A 20,918-nucleotide genomic window follows, 5' to 3' on the forward strand; every position below is an offset into this window, starting at 1 on the left:
AAAGCAAATCTCTCTCTATTATCTGCTATTTTCTGTTGGAAGTCTCCATCTTAATGCTAAATGAATGAGACGGAGTTTTTCCAAAGAAAATACAGATTACAAACAGTGGCAGAGTATGCTTAGGTGAATGTTTCAATTTCTCTTGCAGTGGAGCGTCCAGGGTTGGGCTGCAGAGAGCTGGTTGTGAGAAATCTGGGGAAGCTGGTACCGGCTATCACACACGATGTGACCGATTGGCTGGTGCCAACGCGGGTTAAGACCTCTCAGCTTCTCTCAGTGCTGCTGCTCCACGCCGAGGACCACTGCATCCAGCACCTGCCAGCTCTATTGGCCACCCTCTATCGGGCCTGCACAGATAGCGAGAGGGACGTAGTCAACAATGTGAGTAACCAGAGAAGTGGAGCAGATTATACATCACGTTGTTTTTAAAAGATTTTTTTTGTTTGATTGTTTTAAATGTGGAATTCAGTAAATTTCACATCTGCACATACTGTAAAATAGCACTGTTTCTGCTGAGTCAGCAGTTATTCTTCATGTCAGTCTAAACATGCTTCTATATTTAAACTGGGCCAATCAGGGCTCAAGGACTTGGGATGCACCTGTTTGCATGTGAGGATTAGGCTGATCTTTGATGTGTGGAAAATTGAAAGAATGACTTCCTCTCCTCATCATCCTTGACACTCCCTCAGGTCTCTGCTCTTGACTCTCTTCCTCTCTGTTTCCACCTTCAGTGTCTGGCAGCTGCTAAACTGATAGGGACCTTTGTCCCTCCACCTGTTTTCCTCAAACTGCTGCTGGATCACGTGGCAAGCCCACACTCTTCCTCCCACCCTTGGGCCCCCCTCATGGTGCTGGCTGCCGTGCTCAGAGGATGCTCCAGGCCCCTCCTTAAACCACACATCCAGCAGGTCGCCAACGCTCTGGCCCAGCCCGATGTGTGCCAGGGATATCAACAGGTCAGCAGAGGGAAGCTCGGGTTTCGTTGTGGTTGGCCTGTTTTGAACTCATTTACCTGAGTATGAGTGTTCTTCCAGTAATGCCATGTACCTCCTGCTCGCCCACTACAAACACATCCTCTTACTGTTTTTTAGCTTATTTCCAGTATGAAGTTTACTGGTAAGGGAGGAACACATTGAAAAAGTTAAAACATTAAAATCACACTTGTTTTGATGACAGCTTACCGTCCCTCACAGGAAGCCATGTTTTGATTTTCCCCATCCCAGCTAGTCTGTGTGCACTAGCTGTTTCTCTTAAAGTCATGTTAGATGATCTTGGCAGTGTCATAAAGGGTCATTTTCTGCTTTCTCTGTGTACCTTAGCACTCTTATTATTGGCAGTGACTTTGCAGCAATCGTCTACTGTATATATTTCTGGTGTAATTTGTCCGTTATGGAAATAAGTTTGATGATAAGGTGAGAGTCTTCAAGACTTTTCAATAGCTCTACTGTATGGGGTGAGTTCAGGAGGTTCACTGTGGAGGAATTCTCCAAAATGCCAAGTCTGTTAAGGTGACACTCAGGGCCACATGGTGTTTTTCAAATCTAGCATTGCACGTCTTTGATGGCACCGCCTCTGCTCAATCGCAACTATGAACTGTGACTGAAATACATTTGGGCTTTCTTTGTAAATAAGAGGAAAATTCCTATCGTGTGCGGAGCAGACATTTCCATGCTTCTTTTCCTCTAGCGCCAAATATGTTTCCCTTTCACAATAACAGTTGTCTGCCAGATAACTGCACGACGGGCCTACCTATACCCATGACCCCATCCCTTCTCGTAGTGCCCTGCAAGAATTTCCTCCTTGAGATAATAATAACAAAAATCCACTAATTCATGTGACCCCAGGATGACTGCTGTGACCCCTCTGAGCAGGCAAGGCAACGCAAAGGCTTTGGTTTTTTTGGTTTTTTAATAGCCAGGCGAGCTCCTAGCGCCAGACTGCGGTTCAGCCATGCCATTCAAGGAATCCCTGAAATTTCAAAGCCTGACTGGTCAAGGCTGGTGATAAATGAATACGGAAACTGACCTCCTTCTGTCCTCCCTCGTTGCTGTCTGGTGGGGTCAACCAGAAAAAGAATTAACCGGATGGGACAGTCACATGCTGTCGCACAGATGCAGGGAGACCTCTGCTTCCTCTCTGTCTGTCTCTCCATCTATCTTACTCTGTCATTCTCCTCCTCTGTTTCTGAGGGCAAAGCACAGAGCACTGCTCAGGGGAGGTGGCAGAGACAAAGCACCTGCAACATTCTTTGACAACAGGCAGAGTTCATAGCATGGAGACGGGCCAGATCTCCGTGTAGCTGTAAATAACACCACTGGAGACAGGACCACCTGCATTCAGCATGCCGGTGATCTCTCTCTGCAGTAAAATGCTGACTCTGAATACCTTTAGATTGACCTGCTTTTGATTATTAATGGATAAAAGTTTGTTCAGCTGCAGGCACAATGGCAGCATAGAAAGTAAGCCACACTCAGTACCTTATTTTATTCTTAATTTTTTATAAATATAGACATTTAAAGGTCTTTAAAATATAAGTGCACTCTTCAGAGAGTTATGTACCACCTGAACAAGAGGCAGAGAAAAAGGAGAAGGTGAAGTCTGACTTGAACACAATGAAGCCTGTTAAGAAATTAAAGATAAATAAACTTCAGAGTGAGCGTAGGCAGACTTGAAGGCCCTGTAAGGAGCTGATATATGATGCTTCTGCACGACATAACCTCACAGGCTCTTTCAGCTGTGTTTTCTTTTCTTTATTTTGAGAAAGGGGGGGTGGGACGACTCACAAAAATAAATGACAGATGCTTCGTGGAAAAACAAAAAAACTTTCGGTTATAAATTGAGGATGATTTCAGGAGCTTGAGCGGACATGAAAGAGGGTGGTTAAAGAAGCCACCGTGTTCAGATGTGAAATTTATGTTTTCTTATGACTCCCACATGGCCTCAGTGGATCATATCATACACACCTTTCACAGCTGTGGTGTCCCTGTGTTTTAGGCTGCCATGGTGATAGAGACATCAGCACATCTGCAGGGCTGGTGTGGATTGGTAAAGATAGTTAGAACTGGAAGAGCTCTGTGAGTTTCACAGCCAGGCTTTAGAAGAAAGGTCTTTTCATCTTGTCTGCACACGGAGAAGCTTCACAATGTCGCAACATCAACTGTTCTGCTGAATAAGCAAGCGTACTTTCATACATTAGCAAGTCTCCTGTGTGCATGCACCTTGTCACCAGCGACAGCTGGATACCGCTCACTGCTCAACTGAAGGGCAGACAAAGACTGCAAAAAAGGCAACTTTCAGCTCACTGCAAAGGGTCGACATTGCATCTACTCCCAGTGTTTGTTTTTCTGTTGCTATAGCAATGTCGGTAGCTGTTGGTGGAGTGGGGGGGGGTTCCCCATTGGATAGAAATTCCAGGTCGTAGTATAGCTTCTTAAAGAGGAGTATCGTAAGTGATGCATCCAGCGGTGGACAGATGCACGTACGCGAGGTGACGAGGGCCTCTGGAACTTGCCCAGGCCAATAAAACCAGGTGTATCTCGACCTGCTCCAGGTGTCCACCTAGTCATTACACCGCACCACTTTTTCCGCTCCCTCACTCTCGGCCAGCCCTAATCGTTGTTTTCTGCGAATGTTTAATATGCGGCATTTGAATGTGTGTGCCGCGTTAATTCCAGTACTGCTTCCCTGGTGCCCCTGCTGTGTGTATGTCCCAGTGAAAAGCTCAGTCATAAGAAGGGACCCCCCCCCCGGTCAATGACACGAGAAATGCATTCAAAGACCAGTGCGTGGTGCAGCAGGCGAGTTGTGTTTAAGTGTTTGCTCTAGTCTATTTTTGCATTGCTATATGACTTTGCTGTAACCCCTGATTGCTTGGAAATTAATCCCAGGATTCAAATTTGGGAAAAGAGAGTGCGCCACCTAGTGCTAGTCAGCCAACTACCACCAAAACCATTTCAAAACCCAACTGGTCTTCCAGCAGACCAAAGCAAACACCTGGAGGGCACTCTTCCTCTTAACAACTCATACAAAATCACACACTCTCAATCACACTTACACCTTCCACCCCTCACTCTCCTTCTAACTCTACCCCCTTGACACCCTAATGACAGGCTGTGTGAAAACAGGGGGAAAAAAAGGCCACGGTCCCAGTGATGGCATGGAAATTAGTCTGACCTGCAGGTCTTTGTCTAAACATGAGCTCACCACAACACTGCCTGACAAGTGTCAGCAATTGCACACACACTCGTGTGTTTTCAGATGAGGGGAAAAAAGTTCTCACTCTGTGTTACTGTGTATCTTGTTCATCTGTTATTACTGGTAGGAAACATGAGACAAGCGGCCATTTAGTTGTTCCAGAATGATGTCACCTGGTTAAAAAAGCGGCATTGCCTCTTAGAATTGACAAAGAAAAGACAGTCTTAATAATAATGCATTCCTACCACGCCTCTCACAGGTTATGTACTTGGAGCAGTTGCTGGCGTGTGTGGATGTGCTGCTGCATCAGTGTGAGTCAGACTGCAGCTCAGTGAGCCTGCAGCTGCTCCAAGTGCTCATCGCTGTCCAGAGCTTCTCCACTGAGCCACAGCTGAGCGAAAAGGTGAGAAAACATCCACATCATGAAGTCACAGGTCCAGATCCATCCTTCTTGCAGCTCTCGTCTACATTTTGCTCTGAAATTGCACAATTTTCCCCTTCACTTGTTGTTTTTCCCCTTTAATTTTTTTTTACTAGAAAGGTAAGCAGGTTTTATGACACGAGAGCTATTCGAGGAATGTAAGCATTTACATGGGCTCAAACTGTATAATTACCCACTTAGCCACGGGAGCTGAAATTGCACCTTTGGAGTGGAACTTTAAATCCAGTCTTTGTGGAAAGGAGGCGGGGAAAAGGTGGAGAATGAAAGAAACGAACAGAAATAGGGGTGGATGAGTTGTGTTGCACTTGTGACACAGGTTTGTGTCATAAGCGAAGCCCCATTTAGTTCCATAAAGCCTCCTCAGGTGAAAAAAAGCCATCTCATATGCAGGTAATAAATGACCTCTCATCTTGTGGTCAGCCTCCACATGCCAAGCACAAACAGGACCAGTGACAAGTGAAGCCAGTGGCATCTGAGGTCAACATGTCATCTAACTTCTTGTCGCCAATCGTAGGCTAATGATAGGGAGAGGAGCGGGAAGGAACTGGCACAGATACTCACCAGACACCACACGGGCCACCAGTGTGACTGTGTGTTTATGTCTGTCTGCATCAGTGTGTATGTTCACACAGTGAGTAGAGAAGAGATGGGAAGGAATGGATTAAGAAAGAGAGGAATGGTGAGAATGGCCTTGGGCATTCCCGGACCCAGAGGAAAAGAAGAACTTGTTTTCCCAGAAAAGGGGCATGTCTTTCCCATCAGCGGACAGCTCAGGGTTGTCTGGCTCTCTTCTGAAAGAGCCAATTTGTGACTCAAACAATGTATCTGTCCCCGTCCATCCCTAAGGGACTACAACGGGAATTATTAAGCGCCCCATAGGTCTGTTTCCCTGCCATAAGAAGTCAGCTAAGTATTTACTATCCCTTTTTTTTTCTTTCATTCTTTCCCTTTCCTCTGAGCTCAGCTTTATTGATGTGTGTGTGCATGTACTGGCGGTTCCTGTGCCTTTGTGACATCCTGTGTATCTAGGTTTTAGTTTCTGAGTGGTTGTCTGTGTGAGACCCTGTCATGTCTGCTGTGTTATTCTTCCCATGGCTTCACACGATGCTTTTGTGTCTCATCCGAATTCCTGAAATTATTGGAAACCAGTAGCTGTTCAGCTGAAATAATTCTCTTATCACTTTGTCTCATCTTTGCTAAGCCTTACTCCCGCTCAGAGTTCTGCTTTTTTTGTTTGTTTGTTGTTTGATTTTTTATTTTTTTTTTTATTTTTATAGACACTTCATGATTTCAAGTAAACCTTGCAGTCTAAACTTATGTTGACATAATTTTGCTCCACCTACCCCCCTCTTTCCTTCAGGCGTTGGAGAGTGTGGAGTTCTTGTGTAGGGTGCAGGGCTTGGACTCGGTGATGGAGCTCTATAGACAACATATGGGCCAGCTGCTGGACTGGCTGTCTGCCTCTGTCAACACCTGGTCCAGTTACTCCCCAGAGAGACTTCAGCTGCATATCGTAGTCACACAATCAGGTGAGAGCTGAAGCTTGTATGTGCGCAAGATGTAGCCACTTTATACTGCAGGTGCTGAAGTTTTTGCATGTATAGACTCTACAGTGGTAAAAGTGGAAAAAAAAATGCAGTAAGGTTTTTAAGACATCGGCACTTCGAATTGCCACATGAAGAAAATCACTACATCCATCAGTTTGAGCAGGTTCACGTCCACCTCATGTGGTAGTAATTTTTCAGCTTGTTCCGACACAATATACAACATCATATTTTAAGAATCAAGTTATGTGTCCTTCACATACATGTAGTCCATATTGAAGGCAGCGCATACGCTTTACTGCACAAATAGTTGGAATAGCTTTGGGTTTTTCGGGGTTTTGTTTGTATTGTTGTCTTTGTCCTGCTTGCACAGAAGGAGGAGGAATCATGAAAACACATCCTACCAGCTCTCATTGGTTCTTGCTGATGTTTGCTCATGGTCCCACACTCCTCCTGAGAGAAGCTGGAGAGGTCCTAATCTCAGCAGTCAGAGCTGATGTCAGCGCTGTCGGCACAATCCATGTCGATAGTCAAATGTTAAGGATAAAAAAATTATGCTAGTTAATACCTGACAGTTCCCAAGGCAGCGCATACTTTGTCACTGTCTAAGATCAATCCCTGTGAGTGACTGTCCACACAGGAGAGAATTTGGCTGCCTGACTTTTGTACGTCTCTGTCTTCCCTTCTGTTTGTAAAGCAGTTAGAGTGTGTGTATGTGGGTGACACAGAGGGTTAAAAGCTGTGACCCTCGGTTTGGTTCTGAGACTTCTCTTTGCATCCCTTTATCCCATAAAACCCTCTATCATCACCACCTCCCTGCACCACGCTTTTATCTCCATCTCACTACTCCCTTTCTAATTGACTGAGCAGCTGGGTACCCCCCCCTCATAATCCTCTCTCTCCCCCTCTCTCTCTCTCACACACACACTCACACACATGCTCTCTCTCTTTTACTCTTTCACAGACTCTCACACACTTACTGACCAGTCCACTCTAAGTCCAGTGATCCCTGTGCAGGTCACTACATCAAACAGCAGCAAAGCTGCCTGTTCTTGACCTTCTCCTGGATCAAGGACACTTTGAAGCTCAGTGTTTGTGTGTCCATGTGCGTGTCTGTTTAAAGGTGTGTGTGTGTGTGTTTTGTTTTCATATTGAATAATGCTTTAATCTTTAGATGATCCTTAAAAAAACTGACTCTTTTTACCCTAAGGCCACAAAATGCCACTTTCCCAAAAACTGCTGTAGAAATATTATAGAGTAATATTTTCTTTCTACTTTAAATGACTCAGTCTTCTAAAAATACTTCAGCCTGAAATGTATAAAAGATTATTAATCATTCTTTTTTTTTAACCCTTTAAAGGCCATTATGTTTGGACAGCTCCACTCTTTTTTTAATTGAAAAAACAAAACAAAAAACTACTAAATACTAATAAAATAAACTACATTTCAAGAATTATAGTATCATTCTATTCATTTATTTTCATGCATTTTTATTTTTTGTACAGAGTCAGATTTTTTTTAACTCATCCTAATGAAAATATTGCCACCTCTTCACAAACAAACAGCTGTAAAAGTAGTATATAGTAATATTTTTTCCACTTTAAATGACGCAGTCTTTTAAAACTACAAGTATTAATTATAGTTTTTGGATTAACCCTTTAAAGAAGAGGGACTCCAGCTGAGGTGAAGCAGAGGCTGCTGGACAGACTGATCTTTGCATGTAAGCGTTCCACGTGGTGCCGCCAGCTCTTCTCTTTCTGTCTGTGCAAAGGTCACACTGCCCTTACATTTGCTGATGAAAGGGGCTTGGAGCAGCACCCTGCAGATTGGAACTGATTAATTTTTTTTGACCTATAAACACCGTCAAAAATGAGCATCTCCACATAAGCCTGCAGTTCCTCCTTTCCGCATGGAAAACACATGAGTGTTTCCCATTCGGGGTTTCTCATGGCCACATTTTGCTGCAGGATTTCATCCATCAGCAGCAGTGCATAGCTGGTGGCAGGGTGTGTCAGTCTCGGGGTCAAACCTCTGGCCCCTGGGATGTAGCTGGGCATTGCAGTCTTTGTGGGAGACAAAATATGGGGATAACCAAAATATGGAGATGGAGAGGTCCATCCTGTTACTGCCATCTCCTTTTCACTCTCACCTTCAGATGAGTCAGAGTTGGAGTCCAGCTTGTCTGTTTCTACCTCTGAGGCCTCCTCCACGTCAGCCTCAGAGTCCTCAGAGGAGGATAAGGTGCCATCTTCACACTCATAGTGCACGATCATTTCCAGTGCCTCCGGTGTGCTCTAAAGTCTTCTCCAAAATGACTGCTCCTGCACTACTGTTCATACTTCTAACCATGGCTGCAGTGCAGCTGCATAAACTGCCTGAGCAAGAACCCAATATTCAACAAAGTCAATTTTTTTGGTTCTTGCTGCTGAGACATCTTTGAAGCTCTGAAAGGTTACTCATCATTTACTGGGGATATCTAATTGACATAATGCTTACCCTACTCCTAACTATCAAAAATGAATGCCTAACTCTAACCCTTAGCCAAAACCTATCATAACCTAATTGTAACCCTGACACTAAAACCACATTTTCAGTCTCAAAAATGCCTTCAAAGTCGTGGGGACAGGCATTTTGTCCCCATAAGGGCTGTTGGTCCCTACAAGTATAGTAATATTCCTTTTTTTTTTTTGTCCCCACAAAGATATGTAAGCTTGGTACACGCACAAACAAACCATAATTTACCATCAATACCTGCACACATGTATGATTTCAGTAGCAAGGCATCCTTGAGGAAAACAGGAAAAAAAACGTGAAATTTTACTGCATTCTGCTTTGAATGGTAAAAAGTAGTAGCGCCAACTGGTGGGCAAATATAAAAATTTAAAATTGAAGGAGAGCGGTCCAAAATAAAATGTTAACATAAATGAATTTGTTAGTTGCTGTCAAGATAAATGTGGGAACAAAAAATTGAATTTTCAGTGGGGCATTTTTTTTGGGGGGGCCGGGGGCCTGAGGATGAAATGTGAAGGTTTTTGCATAGCTTAACCATTTTAAGCTAATTTAAGGAACTGAGACAACAATTCTAAAATTAAAATAAATAAATAAATTTTATTGTCTGGCAAATATGAGCTATGTTAATTCAACACAGCCAAAATAGCATGAAATAATAAACAGAACTGAACAAAATGTTTTCCAGGGTTAAGCTTCGCTAGGTTTCATTCTTGCAGATGTTCTATTAACACATCCCAAGGACTTTGCTACGGGCAGCAAAACAGACAGTCGTGTTATCGTTTTATCACTGTGTTTGATGTCCACATGATTCAGGAAAATTGGGTCCCTTTTGGACAATTGACGGTAGTTGATATGACAACTGAGAATTGGTCATTTTGCTGGCTCATCAGCTCTTCAAACACTCCATCTGTGTTTGTAAGAGACAGGAATAATTATTGCCTGCTCATATCCTCCTCAGTCTTTTGTTCTCCAGCTGGTGTCAGAATGTCTGCTTGTATGGCGCAATTACTCACAATCTCTCTCACTCCCATTCTCCCTTGTTAAAGGATAAAATAGATGCTGACTGCTTTTTTTAATTGTTTATAATTGAAATATTCTGGTTTTGCCTTGCCACATCGGTAGTCATTTTTAGCTACCTCTGCTTAAATAACACATTCTGTGATTCACAAATTCCCTTTGGATGGAAAAGGTCTGCCCCGCGATGTTTTCCCATATCTTTTTTTGTCGCTGGCTAGCATCCCCGGGCCATGTCAGGATTTCCTTCGTCTCCACTCGTGTCTGTATAAACAGGTCATGAACTCTGTTTGTCTGTCCAAACAGGGCATGGACACTTATCACTCATTACACACAGAGAGATCACTATATATAGCTGTGTAAACATGCTGCAAGACTGTAAGTGGATAAGCGTGCGTAGGCATGAATGTAACTGGGGATATTTGCGCGGTGAGTTTCTCATTTTCCTGTAAAAGACATTTGTATAAAAACAGTGGCGCACAAAGATCTTCTTACATCTCATTTCCTCTGACTCAGTGTTAATGTCTCACCAGTCCACGGTTTGTAATAACTCAACAATATGTCAGTGCCTTTTAAAAAACGTAAAAACAAAGCAAAAAAACAGGGGCTTTTTTTTTTCTTTTTCTTTTTTGTCCTGACAAAGTGCTATTGAGAAAATTCACAAACGCAAATATCTTATGGAGGGATTTAGCATTTAGTAGTTGGGTAAAAATAAGACTGAAAAAATAAGACTTTCAAAGGACTGAATGAACTTCAGTCCTTTGAAAGAAGAATCCAGGTTTAAGCACTGCTGAAGTAGTGATAATGGTTATACTGGTAATGCGAGAATTGGGCTGAACAACAGTCTTTCTGGACACTGAAATTTCCATTGTGCATCTGTGTGTTATTTTTTTCTTTCCAAATGCAGAACGCGCAGTCAGCTGGTCTGAGGAAAGGTAGGAGAACACAGGAGATTTGTTTAAATATGGCAGCGCAAAGCAGCTTTTTTGTGTTCATCAGAAATCTGTTACTAGGGCGCCAGTTTAGCTCACAGGGTGAGCAGGTGGGCATAGGTTGCAAGGCAGCAGGTGGGGTTTGAGTTCGATCTGGTGACCTTTGGTGCGTGTCTTCCCCTAACTCTCTGTCCCCACCTTTTTGTCCACTCTCCACTGTTGCACACATCTTATAAAGGCAGCTCTAAGATTACATCGGTCATCCGTCTGTCAGAGAGGTTGTGGCTGATTGGTCTCTAGGCCTGTGTGAATGGAACTTTGTATTAATAAAAAAGTAATTAAAGTTAAGAAAATCAGCAAAAACAGAAAAATTATTAAAATGTGAAAATCGAGTTTGAATATTCTGCCCCTCCAAATCAGTACTTGAATTTTAAATGGCATACAAATGAACTTTTATTGTGTTTTGAAGCCCAAGCATGGGTGACGCTGCATTACACTACATTAATTTGTTTTTTAGCTTTATACTGTATACAAACCTTTTCAGTTTAAGGGTGCAGTGCCACTGTGCATGTCTATCCACAGAGTGTATCAAAGTTTGTATAATAAAGTGAGATACTGAAGTTCAGATGGGTACAGTCATGTTTTTCTCATCACTGGATTTAAAAAAAACATTCAGTGCCTTTGGCTGTGGCTTTGAGGTGTTTTGAGGTCATATTGAAGTACACCAATGAGCCTTTTTTTAATACTTACTGTCCCCACTGTCACAAATTCACCCAGTTCTTTTGCAAACATCTGCATTACAAAGGTAGCAGGTAGACCTGAAATAGCTTTGTCCTTGTCCTTGCATAAATAAATGGAGCCTATGGCATATGGTGGCCTAGTGGTTAAAATACAGGCCACACAAAGTCAGCATCTACAGCTTCATGCGACTCCTCTTTGTGCAAAAGTGTGTTAGACCAGAAAAAGAAATGATATTTGTAGTAATGCAACTTTGTCTGTGTGTGTTTTTAAAGGTCCAGTGATCGGCGAGTTTTTGAGCCAGTTAATGCCTCTTCTCCATAACTGCCTGCAACCAAACAGAGACCCAGAGATGAGGATGAGCATCTTCACAATGCTTGCAAAGTTGCTGCTGGATGCAGACAAAACACTGGATTCTCAGGGGTGAGAGTGACACGCGTTCACACTACAGAACAGAACTCGGGAATGAGATGTTTCTGTCTGATGTTCATGAATATTTCACACTTAACTGCACACTCATTTGCTGTTTCATCCTTTTCTCTGCATGAGGTTCAGACTTTAAATTTCCAACTAATCGGCTTTAGTTTACACTTTCTGGACTTTACATCACTGTGTTCATTCAAAACATGCTAACAAGGAACCATAATTAGGAATGCATGCACAAAATGAGGAATTGTATAAATTGTTGAGGATGCACAATGACAATTAGCTTTATTCACACCTATAAATACAGAGGTTACAGAGTGTTTTTTACATACAACAGGAAAACTTTTGAATCAACAGCCAATATTTTGGAGCTTTCAGTGTGGCCAGGATATTCGGAATATCAGATAATGTAAATTATCTAATAATCCGAGGGCCAAGATTTCCAGTTTCACATCTTGGTCGTTGTTTGCTATTGAAAATAATTTTTACGTGGGTAAAACATCATTGCGTGAAATTGTACTCCTTCGTTTTCTCTCTACATGGACAGTTTTACTTGTATGCAACCAAGGCCTGGTCAAATGTGATTAGTCAGTACGACTCAAACTGCACGCAGACGAGAAATGTAAATCAGAAAGCTTCCACTATGTTTACATCCAGAAATCTTCATGTGAAATAATAAGGACAAATGCAAAACGCCGTCCATCCATCTTTCCTTGCTCCCTCTACCGCTTATCTGGGCTAGGGTCCTTGGGACACCAATCTCAGTGGGTTGATACCAAATCGTTCCCAAGCCAGCCGGCAGATATAATCTCCCCAGTGAGTCATGGATCTTCCCTGGGGGCCTCCTCCTGGCAGGACATGCCTGAAATGGCTCTCCTAGGAGGCTCCAAATGCCATCAAAAAAATAAATAAGTGGATGAAAACAATAAAAAAAAGTCTAAAAGATTCTGCCAGAACCAGGGATTTAAAAGAATCTCTGAATCTGTAAAACATTTCTCCTCAGGCAGGTAATTCCGAAGCCACGAGGTCATAATTTCTGCTCCATTTCTGGGCACCAGGCCCAGACATACTTTAATTTTTTTTATTTTTTTTTTAAATAAAAAAGTCATAAAATCAATTGTAAAACAAACAGGATGGAGAGAAGCTAGGGTTATGTGATGCAGTCTGCTATCCTGAAATTATAAACCACATTCCTCACTCACCATACAGACTGCAGGGGAGTCCCATTTGAGTTCAGATGGTCTCACTGGGAGTATTAGATCCACTAACGCTGATTAATTAATCACTTCACAGCTTGCCTGAAGCAAACAGCGCATGCTGCCTGAATCTCTCGTCGCTAATTTGAATGGTTATTGACTGCTTAAGGAGATATGGGGGGTCTAGCAGGGATGTCTGACATCCAACCCCCACGCCACCACCAGCACCACCCCAACAGGGTCCCCTCTGAGCCCTCAGCTGTGCAGCCCTCAGTATGGGCTCGGGGTTGCGATCTGATGGAATGCATTAAACCCGAGATACTCGCAGCAGCTGCTCCCGTCGATCAGAAAGAAAACCTCAGATGGAGACATCTGTGTCGTGTGTAACTAATCTTAAAGCTGCAGTCAGAAAGTTTGTTTTGTTAATAGGAGGAAGAAACTAGTGCTAATCTTTGTATGGGAACACACTAGAAGTCCCTTTTGGCTCGAGTCGGCAGTGGCAGCAGAAGGCAACATAATGTATTTCAGTGAAAAGTATCACATAAACAGGAGGTCTTCTTGAGCCAGAATATTCTGCCATCTTCGCCAAAAATGTGGAAGTTGGATATTCAGCTTTCGTGGGATTTTTTGTTTTTTTAATCCATAATTTGGCATATCGCACAAAAGAAGTCTGTCTCTTCACTTCCAACGTGGCCACCTGCACTGCTAACTGGTTCACTCATCCCTGAGCGATATCTCCTGTAATCACAAACCTTCAGTATGACAGAAATCATGGTATACCTTCAAAAGGTTTCAGATTCATATAGTGTGAACTTAAATCATGCTATACGGGGCTTTGCCTTCTGCCAAAGTCCTCTCCCCTCATGATTTATGGACTGGTCTTGATGCTTGGCAGATTGCAGGCCACACACGTGCTATATGTCATCAAGAGCACAATGATAGTCATAGAGAAAACCTCTCGTCTTTGTTCTGAAACCGAAATGGCATAATGACAGCGCCGCTATAGAACAAGCTGAAAGGGAAAGTTTGTGTGCGTTCACGTGCCTTTCATCCGCACACGTTCATAACACTTTTGTTTCATGTGGATTTGTGTGTCGTGATTAAAAAGCTGGCTATGAAATCTAAGTAGAAGGTGTTGTGTAAGAAATGAAAGTGTGTGCCTCTTTCCCCTCACTGTATGCGGCTGGACAAAATGATCCGAGTTACATGGAAGACAACGGTGTGCTTTCATGCATGAACGAACTGCAATAGATACGTCTTTAGTCTTAATGTCAGGTTTCAAGATAAAATGGGAGGGGAAAAGAGATGAGCTCTTTCTCTTGTTTCCAATGTGGTTTCTTTGTGTTTTGGAATGTTTTTTGAGCTGTGCTTTTATCAGAAGTGACCCTGTAATAACACATTCTAGAATGAAACAAATGACAGAGTAGTTGAAATGAAAATTGCAATAATAATATGGCTAAATTCCAAAAAACTTCCAATACGCCTTCTACCATGACGCCATCATTTGCTGGGGCACCTTCCTACCTCAGCCATGGAAACCCATGCCATGAAGCTCCTGGTGCAAAGTTTCTGAGGTGATGTTAATGCTGGAAGAGGTTTGCAGTTACTGAGTCAGCAGACGGTTGGTGAATTTTCCACATTCTGCTCTCAGTGACCCCGCTCTGTAACTTTACATTGTCTGCCACTTTGTGGCCGAGTTCCTGTGGTTCCTAAACACTTGCAGATTGCAATGATAGAACTTACATTTGATTGTGGAATATCTCAGCTGCAAGAAAATGTACAAACTATAAGGACTATAACTGTATCTGAAGCCTCTGATCTAATCTGATTTAAATAAACCTGTAATTAAGTAAAGTGTGTAACCATGGGGGTTTGTAAGAAAGACCAGAGTAGATCGGCTTTCCTCTTGGACCACTTAATGTATGCTGAAATGTTACTGTGGATTTCTTTGTCCAATGATGCCCAGGAGACTTGTTCCCTTCCCCATCTTTCAGACCAATTTTCTGCTGTGCTGTCTTCTGAGTGTCGCTCACCTCTGAGAGATTGCTCAAGTGCATATAAACCCATTAGGTATACAGTGAAAATTACCTAGCACCTGTGTGCATGGGTGTGCATGCATACAGATGTGCAAGTACAACACAAAACCTTGCTTCCCTAACCACTTGACATCATCCTTGTAATGTGGGAATATGTCTTTCCATCCTCTGGCATCACTCGTGATGAGCTGTTAAGGTGACTGAGCCCATCCAGCTGCACAATTCTTGCTGTATTTGTGACACACAGTCCCCCTCTACTGGCAGGGAATCGTTGCAACACTTTAACGCATGTGGCATATGACAGGTTAGTGGCATAAAATGAAGAACCAGTGGCTAGAGCTGGTTTGCAGTTAAGGGCATTGCAGACTGGTATGGATGCCAGAGGCAAAGAGAAGCAAAAGGAGGATACCTAGATGTTCTGGTCATTGCCTCAGGCTGCCTTCCTCCCACTTGTGCGTTATGACAGCGAGTGTAGGAATCTCCATGATATTGATGGTATAGCTGTAATGCTGCAGCAGTCATGTTACATTTACACATCATCAGAAATGTTTCGGTGCTCGCCGGTTGCTGTTTTGTACATAAAGCAGATGTCTTCTCTGACTTATCGTGCCCCCCCCCCCCCCCCTTCCTGTGCGTCATCCCAGGCGTTTCCATGACGATTCAGAGAGGTTTCTGAGTGACATCCTGCTTCCTAACCTGGTGTGGCGGGCAGGCCGCACCGCCGCTGCCGTCCGCACCTCTGCCCTCAGCTGTCTGCTGGCAGTGCTGCATGGAGGTGCCATCACACCTGGACAGGTATTTACTGAGAGGACATCAGCAAATCCATCACATGTATAGTACGATGCACACAGTTTTTTCTGTTTCCACCTGTGCAGAGCGACTCACAAGCACTGGAGGCACATACCGGATGTGAGCTCCCTCCAGCACTTTTGATCTCCAATCTGCAGGAATATTTTTTATTGACTCAGCTGTAAAGGAGAAGATGTGGTAGTGCATTCCTGTAATCCATCAGGGCTTGACATTTACTTCAGATTCTCTGTTTTGTCCATTTCACATCAAAATAGACGGTCCCACTCGGCCCTTTAGGAAAATATATTGTCCGCCATCTTTCTCTCCTTGGCTGAAAGAGTTGGCCACGGCAGGTAGCAGGTGTACGCGGGGGCAATCGGGTTCGCATACCTTTGTCCCAGAGGAACAATGCTTCCACTGTTCTGGGCCCTTGTTATATGTAGGAACTGTCACCGGAACATGCCCTTGCACCTGCCTGCCGGAGCATGTGCCGGGTTTACAGTATGTGCGCTCGCACCAGCACCCGCACCCGCACATCTGGCAGTACTTGCCCTCGCGTGCACAGAGTGACCATTTTAAACTAGCTCAAGCACCTGGTCTTTTCAGACATCTTTAGCTGCAAACATCTGGGGTGGGGCGGTGTGAGCGTAGGTGTACGTGTCCACGATTGCAGGAGTGGAAAGCCTCGAAAAGAGAAATTTTGGGTTTGAGTTAAACAACACATCCAGATCGATGGGAGAACAGAAAGTCATGTGTGTTTTCCACAGGCGACTCGACAGCGACTCGTTTAAAAGGACATTGTTTCCTCTCTGCTCCCTGTGAAAACAATTAGCAGCTCCAGTTACACTTGGCACCGTCAGATTGTCACTGATGTAATGCTGGATCACTTCTCTGCCAAGTTTTCCTCCTCTTTTTGACTCCCCCTTCCTTGCTCTCTTTTTAAAAAAACTTTTTTTTATTGTTTCGCCTGCATGGTTTCGATAGCAAACAGACTGGGCAACAGAGGTTTTAGCCATCACTTCTTGGAGCCTCACCTTGTTCATCAATCTGTTTTTCTGCCGGTGTGATTAAAACATCAGTTCCTGCTGGACTTGAGCTCAACGTGATTGTGAACTCATCCAAACCTGTAAATGCCATACTTCAGGTTGATGTTTCGCAATGTAAGCGAATAAAACCTCATGTGGTGCTGACTGACCCCTAGATGAAAAAATCCAAACTGTTTCGACATCTTATGTAGAGATAGAATTTCTTTCTTGGTTGGCTTGCATTTTAGAAACGATGTAGTTTGAAACCCTGCCTGTTCTGTACGCAGCTGATCTGTCTGGAGGAGAGGATGCGTCCCCAGGTGTTGTCGGCCCTGGAGGAGGACTCTCAGATGAGCCGACTGTTGGCTTGTCGCTGTCTGTGTGCCATACTCAGACTCACAGGAACCAGTTTACACCACGAGGCTCTCAATAAGATTTACCCCGGTAAGTCACAGTGTGCGCTGTCATTTTGTATGAATGCAGTTCAGACTCAATTCAAGTCATTTTTATTTATATCGCACCAAAACTGTTGCCTCAAGGTGTTTTAAATTGTAAAGGTAAAGAGCCTGGAAGAAGCCAGTGTGGGTGAAATATGTTCTTTCTTTCTAGTATCTGTCATTACCTGACATTTTGCATTATAAACCTGATGTAGTCAAAACCATTTTTTATTTATTTATTTATTTTTACCTGTGAATGATTTTGTTTTCCTCCACAGAGCTTCTGAAGCGTCTGGATGATAGCAGCGAGGAGGTGCGCGGTGTGGCCCTGCAGGCTGTGGGGCTGTGGTTTTCCAGCCTGACCAAAGACTACAACCCTGTGCTCTGCGGTGCTCATCTGCAGCTCCTCTTTCAGCAGCTGCTCCTGCACCTGGATGACCCTGACAGTTCAGTGCAGGACCAAGTGCTCGGTAAGACTGGGTGGGGCTTAGAGACAAGGATAGAGTGTTGATAGCAGGACGCGAACATGCCCTCAACCTGCTTTTTAAAACAAATAAAAAAATATTTAAATTTGAAGTTTTACTGCTGGTGAAATGTGCTGTAGCTCCTTCTGGGTCTGCACTCTTAATCCAAACCATAACTCTTGACGTACAATGACGAACTCTCGTACAGCTGGGCTTTGCTTTGTTTTTTTCCTTGACATCAACAGTCCCTGATGCTGTGAGAAGAGTGCAAGACTGTAACTGTAACTCATTGGAACACATTAAGCGCACCGTTCTCATGTTGCGTGTGCGCCGTTTGGTTTCAGATGATGTGCGACGGATCTTACGATCTTGATTATCTGAGAAATATGATGGTGAGTGTGAGGCGGTGGTGAAAGCAGAGTTTAGGTGTGACGCTCTGCAGATCAGCCCCCTGTGTCCAAAACACTCAGACAGGGATGAGAGGAATTTGGGGTGTCTTCTATCAAACGTTAGACTGTGCTACTGGCAGTCGGCCAGTGTACCCTCTGCTCCCTTTTTCCAAAGCTTACCATTATCCCTCTTTTCCACACAGTTTATCACCAGAAGCAGCATGTGCAATTTCCCCTGTCAAAGTATTTTAAGACCATTAAGAGCTGGGCTTTTGGTGGGCTCCAGGGGGTCCAGATAAAGACCTACCTAAGATGTTCATTTCACAGGTTAAGTATGTGAGCTTTAATGTCTGTATAATAACTCCCTCCTACACGCACAGGAGTGTGTGCGTGTTTGTGGTAAAGCTTTGCCTCTCTGCTCAGGATCTCTCTTCTCAACGCTCCCACGAAATGAAAACCCCATTCGGACGCTCTGCCCCTCGCCACCTTTTCACATCTGCCCTCACATCCCACTTAATCCCTTCATCTTTTATCTGTCATTCTCTTTTCCTCCTCCTCGTGCCCTCTGTTGTCCACAGTGGCTTCACGGCTGTGTTTTATTTACGTATCAGTGGAAAGTCTGAGCACATTTTTTTCCCTCTTGAACTGTCTAACCAAGCCTCTGCTCCTCTGGACTTGCACCCCCTCCCACTCTCATATGGATGTTAGCTGTCATTGCTTCTGACAGAATGCAGGTGAGTGCTGATGCCTTTGCCAGTGATGAGCGAGAGAGAGAGAGGCCTCACTAAGGAACCTCTCTTTCTTTCTCTCTGAGTTAAAAAAAAAAAAGAAGCATTTTCATACTCGCCAGATGCCGCAGAAGCCTCAATACCATGAAGCCTCACACTTAAGAGAACTTTACAAAGACACTGTTTGTTTCTGCGATGGAGACTTACTATATGCACACCCACATTCAGTGTTTTTTCTTTTTTCTTTTTCCTTTTTTTTTATTGAGAGCAGTTTCTGTGTTGTATTTATTTTTTAAGGGTCCCCTTGGTGGGTGGAAAAAATAATGGGATTCCTCTTGCCAAGGCTAGGACGTTCGTTTAGCCGCATTTGTGGAGGTGGAGCATTAGGAAGAGCGCTGGCCTGGATCTTGCTCGCTTTCTTTAAAACTGAGAGAAAGATGTCCATGGCCTTGATTCTGTTTGTTTCAGTTTAATCATGAAAGGAATAATTGAGGATGTGGTTACTGTCTCAACTTATCCAGGACACGAAACAGTTGCGTATCTCACACAATGGCACGCATTGTCGACAAATCCCATGAAAAGTCCCGCATCACTGTTGGGTTTATTCTGCTAGCAGTTAGTACCTGCATAGCCAAAGCCTGTTAAGTCTTTACTCTGTGTCTTAGATCTCTGTGTGATAGATGAGTCACACTGGCTGAAGTGTTCCTACATTTTTCCTGGCCATGAGACTGTGATGCAGCACTCACAACTACCAAAAGACTGTTTGAATGAAATTTGTAAACAACAGCTGGTCTTTTCAATTTATTAAAAAGCATCAGCCCTCTGTTTTTAACATTATTGGCTGATTTCAGGTTAACATACTGTGACAGACAATAGTTTTTTGGGGTTTTTTTTTATTGATATTTAAAAGTTTAAATATTTAGTTTAGTTATTTCAGCCGAAACCAGTGACTCTCAGACTGGGGTCATCCATCGTTGATGCCAAAAAGTACAGTGATAGTTTAGTTTCATTGTGTGGGGGTTTTTTTTATTTAATTCAAGTATACTTTTACCACATTGGCACAATGTTAGGGATCATTTTCATGCTGAAAAAGGAAGCTGTAGCCAATCACATGTTTTCTATATGGGACTACACGATGGGTCAAAATCTGATTGTACAAACACATAATTCCAGTTTGGCCGATGGTTCATCCAACACCACTGGGATCAACCAAAGGTCCAGAGGCACCACTCAGATCCTGTGTCAGGTCTGTGCTGGATATTTTTTTAAGACTTATTACATCTTCTTTTGTCCTCCACTTGTCCAGTTTCCTCAAATTTTTTTAAGGACACAATGCACACCAATGCCGAAATATAGGGAGTTTTCGGCTAATAGCGCTTTGTAAAAACACCGTGTTGGTGCAAAAATGCTTTCTGGCAAACTGCATTATCGTTGGTATTTTTCATGTATTCAACTAAAGAAATGGTAACAAATTATCCGTTTTGCAACAGGCTGCCAGTAAAAAAGTGCCTCAAGATACAATTTAAAATTGTGTGTTATTTGTAGAACAACACTGGCTCCTTGGAAGCAAAATTTAAAGAAATGAGGGGTGGCTCAGGACTTTTGCACATTGCTGTTATAAATGGAAAAAATGAGGGACATTTACACAAACAAAATGTTTTCTTTTAAACCCAGATTTATTTTCTGACACAATTGTGTAAAATTGTGTGTCTGAAGCATTTAGGCTGAAAAGGTTTGGAAACCAATAGTTTGAATGGCACCTAAATGATGTTACAGTCATGAAAGAGTTCTTGGAAATTTCCAAGAGGCTCCAAAGTGTTTTAAAGAAATAAATGACACAGAGATTTAGAACTTATTCTTTTCAGCACATGTGCCTCAAACAGTTTAAGTATATGATTGTGAGTCCGGCTCTTCAAACTGTGCTCAGAGACTCTTTGTGGAATACGCGACCTCGCGTCTCGCTGAGTGATCTATATCTGACAGCACCCATAACCAGCCCATATCCAGCTTGTGGAAGCATTCCTCCCTCTCATGCATGGCTCTGTTTGAAGCT

The 20,918-nt window shown here is 43.3% G+C and overlaps 1 protein-coding gene across 1 annotated transcript in view; it reads left to right on the forward strand.

Annotated features, from left to right (window-relative positions):
* dnaaf5 (dynein axonemal assembly factor 5) overlaps window positions 1-20,918 on the forward strand; it is a 28,187-nt gene that overhangs the window by 4,517 nt on the left and 2,752 nt on the right. Inside the window, exons 5-12 of the mRNA XM_003450055.4 lie at window positions 149-381; window positions 732-956; window positions 4,454-4,597; window positions 5,997-6,165; window positions 11,651-11,798; window positions 15,678-15,828; window positions 17,135-17,291; window positions 17,563-17,754. Of these exons, the coding sequence (XP_003450103.1) occupies window positions 149-381; window positions 732-956; window positions 4,454-4,597; window positions 5,997-6,165; window positions 11,651-11,798; window positions 15,678-15,828; window positions 17,135-17,291; window positions 17,563-17,754 (1,419 nt within the window). The remainder of the gene's footprint in view (window positions 1-148; window positions 382-731; window positions 957-4,453; window positions 4,598-5,996; window positions 6,166-11,650; window positions 11,799-15,677; window positions 15,829-17,134; window positions 17,292-17,562; window positions 17,755-20,918) is intronic.

The sequence above is a fragment of the Oreochromis niloticus genome, linkage group LG4, assembly GCF_001858045.2.
Source record: "Oreochromis niloticus isolate F11D_XX linkage group LG4, O_niloticus_UMD_NMBU, whole genome shotgun sequence".
In the NCBI taxonomy this organism is placed as follows: Eukaryota; Metazoa; Chordata; class Actinopteri; order Cichliformes; family Cichlidae; genus Oreochromis; species Oreochromis niloticus.